A 3,754-nucleotide genomic window follows, 5' to 3' on the forward strand; every position below is an offset into this window, starting at 1 on the left:
ATTTCCTCCTGCCTTCTTCATTGTTGACATTCTTCCATTTCCTTCGCTCCTCCATTTTATTCATCATCTCCTGAGTAACCCATGGTTTTCTTGCTGTCTTCTCAACTTTACCAACCAATTTGCTAATAGTATCTTACATGCATTCTTTGATATTGTTCCACTGCAGTTCAGCATTTCCGCTTTCACTTTCAATTGCACCGAGTTTCTGTTCTAGGGTCTCCTGCACGCTTTGTCTTTGAGCATATAACTTCTCCAAATCCCATTAGGTCTGCACTTTTGCAATCTTATAATTTTCTTCAACCTGGTTCGAAAGTTGGCAACCAGTAAGTTGTGGTCAGAGTCAATATCTGCCCCAGGCAGCGTCTTCACATCCTTCACACTGTTTCTGAATCGATGTTTCACAAGGATGTAGTCCAGCTGATGCCGCCTCCAATCCCCAGGTGCCTTCCGTGTGTACCGTCTTCTCTTTGGCTTCTTGAACCAAGTGTTGGTAACAATCAATCCATTTCTTTCACGAAAGTCAATAAGCATTTCACCCGTGTGATTCCGTTTTCCTAGTTGATGTGATCCAACAATATTCTGATAATGATTCATCTCAAAACAATGCTATTCCAGTCTCCTAATATGATGCTGTTTGTGTCACCTCTTCCATCTTCCTGAAGAATTTCTTCAATTGCGTCAATCTGTACAAAAAATAATTTGTATTCAAAATGAACACAAATAGCCATACAGAAATAATAATTAGTGTGTATACATGGATGCACACATATGTATTGAATGCATTAATTTCTGTCCGTGGCGCCACCAACTCTGGTATTTCAGGTAGGTGGACTGTAGAGCCTAAAAGCTAAAAATGCCTGTTTTAATGTTCAGTATTTGTTCGTTTGAATTTTCTTTCATTTTGATACACTTGTATCATTAAATTATGTAGAGTATGGGAATTCTGTTCTTCTTTGGTTCATATTTTACAAAATTATATCAGTATACTGTTGATTTATGCCAGGTGGTGGATTATGCCATTGCCCGCAAGATTGTAGACCTGCACAGCAACATAGAGGACACTGTGAAGAGAGTATATTCTCGGGAGGAAGTGTTACGCTATATCACTTTTGCTCGTCAGTTTAAACCCCTGATCAGTGAGGTAATATTTATGTTATATTTTAATTGTGAAATAACATGATGAAACTTGTGACGTTTTGTGGAAGAGCAATATTTTACAAGATACATGGATTATTAGAGAGAACTTGGAACTGTGTATACCCAGCCAGCTCTGATTTTATCATACTTCCCACATTTTCAGATTAGCCCCTTTTATTTTAGTGCATTGGCCTAATGATGTATATTATACTCCCTTGAAGTGCTGTTCACCTGGCATTCATGTTCCAGTTCCAAAAGGCTGAGGGTGAGTGGCACAGCTTGACCACAAAACATCAGCCCGCCCTCTTATGAGTTATTTGGTTACAGTTACTGTGACTGACTGAAAAGAAAAAAGAGTATACAAACACTTCATGTTACACCATCAATGTCATTTCTTCATATCCCCCTACTTCCTCCTGATCTTTAAGGAAATACTTGCCACCTGGTCTGAATAACTTGTCTCCTTTAATGCAATAATATAGGAGGCAGCAAACCTTTTGGTGGAGCAGTATACACATCTCAGGCAGAGGGATAGTATGGGTGGAGGGAAGGCTACCTGGAGGATCACAGTTAGGCAGCTGGAGAGTATGATCCGTCTGTCAGAAGCTATGGCTAAAATGGAATGCTCTGATGAGGTTAGTAATTTGTAGTGGTATTAATAATATAAAATGTGGGGTGCAAATGATGGTTGAAGACCACAATATATCCAGGTAGGTCTGAGGCCCAAAAACTGGAATTTTTTTTTTAGGTTGAGTATGTATGTGGAGTCAGAAATAATGAACATGAGGTTTGGATTGGAATATGTTGGTTATGTCATCATTCAAAGTACTGAAAATCTTGGTTTTGAGTTCAAACTCTGTGTGAATTACAGTAAAAATATCTTAATTCATAGGGTCCACTTGTGTTTCTTGCATAGTATTACATGAAATTAATTTAATGCTTCAATGCTTAGTCCCAGGTTTTATTGAAATGGTATGGGAACATATATTTTGTTTCAGGACAGGCCCTGTCTCACTGCCAGGAGCCACTGAAGATCTTGATGTTAGCTTGTTCTTGTTCACTATCATTTCACTGTGTCCCACTGTCTTCCTGGTGCTTGCACTGCCATTACTGGACTTCTTTTTATCTTACCATACACATTTCTTTGTGTCTGTTTCTTTACACATAGCCACTATATGCCGTTAAGCAAACAGTCTGACTCAGCTTCTGCTCTTGAAAACTTCACAACACTTTTATACAGGCAAAGCATTTGGGTTCATAGTTGTCTGGATTGGGCATATCTAGAGCCTTTGAGGGGGTGTTTAATTCAAGAAGTATCAGGAAAGAGAGGCGCACAGATATGCTTCCTCCTCAATCTTGAATATTGCAGCAGTATTTTTAATTTAGTTTATTTTCTCTTTTTTGTTTCTTGCTTCTTGGTTCTGATGCTTTATATGGGGGAACAAATTTTACTGTTTCAGAGGAACATATTGGTACCACTAGTGTGGTATATCTGTCAATCACAATTATTTATTTTCAATGATTGATGTTTATTGAAATGTTGAATGAATGTATAAGGGGTGGGCCTTCTTGGCCCTTGCACCATGACCACAGTGATCTATTGTGCCTCCCCTTCTGATTATCCCCCCAACAATCCGGCGCTTTGAATGAAGCATAGGATTTTGTATGTGGGGACGTCGAAATAGTCACTTGGTTCCATAAAATATTGACCCAAGTGATGCAATCTTAAATAAGCTAAGGCCTCACATTCACACAGGACGTGTGTGGCTGTTTCACTTCCTACTTGACACCTCTCACAAGTTGGACTATTACTTAGTCACAGTTTGAAGAGGTGTCCTTTGAGGTGACAGTGTCCTGTAAGTAGTCCTACCACCCATCGCATCTGGTTCCTATTTAACTTCAGTTCCTTTGCTCTTTTAGGGGGTCCTCATATGAGTCCAGTCAAGGATCCCCAGTATTTTTTGTGATTCGTATTTTTCCAGTCCCTGATTGCCTTTCTGGTGACTCCTATAGAGATGCCACAGGCTGGTTCAGGTCCTATGAATGGATGTTCAGCTCCAGTCTTGGCCAATTGGTCTGCTGTTTCGTTTCCAGCAATACCCTCATGCCCCAGCACCCATATCAGTTATACCCTGTTTGGCCAGTTCCATGAGAGTTTGGTGGCAATCCCAGAACAATTTTGAGTTGATCTGGTGTATGTCAAGTGCTTTAAGTGCAGCTTGGCTGTCAGATAGAATGTAGATGTTCCTATTTCTGTAGGTCCTATCTAGATTATCCATAATACAAGGTGACACAGAAAAACGGGAACTTTTGGCAAACAAATAAAAACAGTGTAAGATTTGAGGCTTTCACGGCGGTGACTATGAAGAAAGCAGTCTTCTGGGATTTGGCGCTGTGTATATGTGGTGTTAACCGACGTTTCGGAGGAACGTATCGCCCCCATCTTCAGGGTTGAAGAAAAAGTATAAGTAAATCTGCACGTGACAACACCGTGAGACACGGTAAAGCAGTCGGTTAACACCACATATACACGGCGCCAAATCCCAGAAGACTGCTTTCTTCAAATAAAAACAGAATACATGCAACAACAAAAAATTTTATTGACAGTAATTGAACC

The 3,754-nt window shown here is 39.9% G+C and overlaps 1 protein-coding gene across 2 annotated transcripts in view; it reads left to right on the forward strand.

Annotated features, from left to right (window-relative positions):
• LOC111861764 (DNA replication licensing factor Mcm6) overlaps positions 1-3,754 on the forward strand; it is an 82,603-nt gene that overhangs the window by 57,181 nt on the left and 21,668 nt on the right. For both annotated transcript variants that reach the window (XM_023846598.2, XM_023846599.2), the window contains 2 exons: positions 1,004-1,141; positions 1,620-1,772. In XM_023846598.2, the coding sequence (XP_023702366.1) occupies positions 1,004-1,141; positions 1,620-1,772 (291 nt within the window). The remainder of the gene's footprint in view (positions 1-1,003; positions 1,142-1,619; positions 1,773-3,754) is intronic.

Source organism: Cryptotermes secundus, unplaced genomic scaffold (genome assembly GCF_002891405.2).
Source record: "Cryptotermes secundus unplaced genomic scaffold, Csec_1.0 scaffold383, whole genome shotgun sequence".
NCBI lineage: Eukaryota > Metazoa > Arthropoda > Insecta > Blattodea > Kalotermitidae > Cryptotermes > Cryptotermes secundus.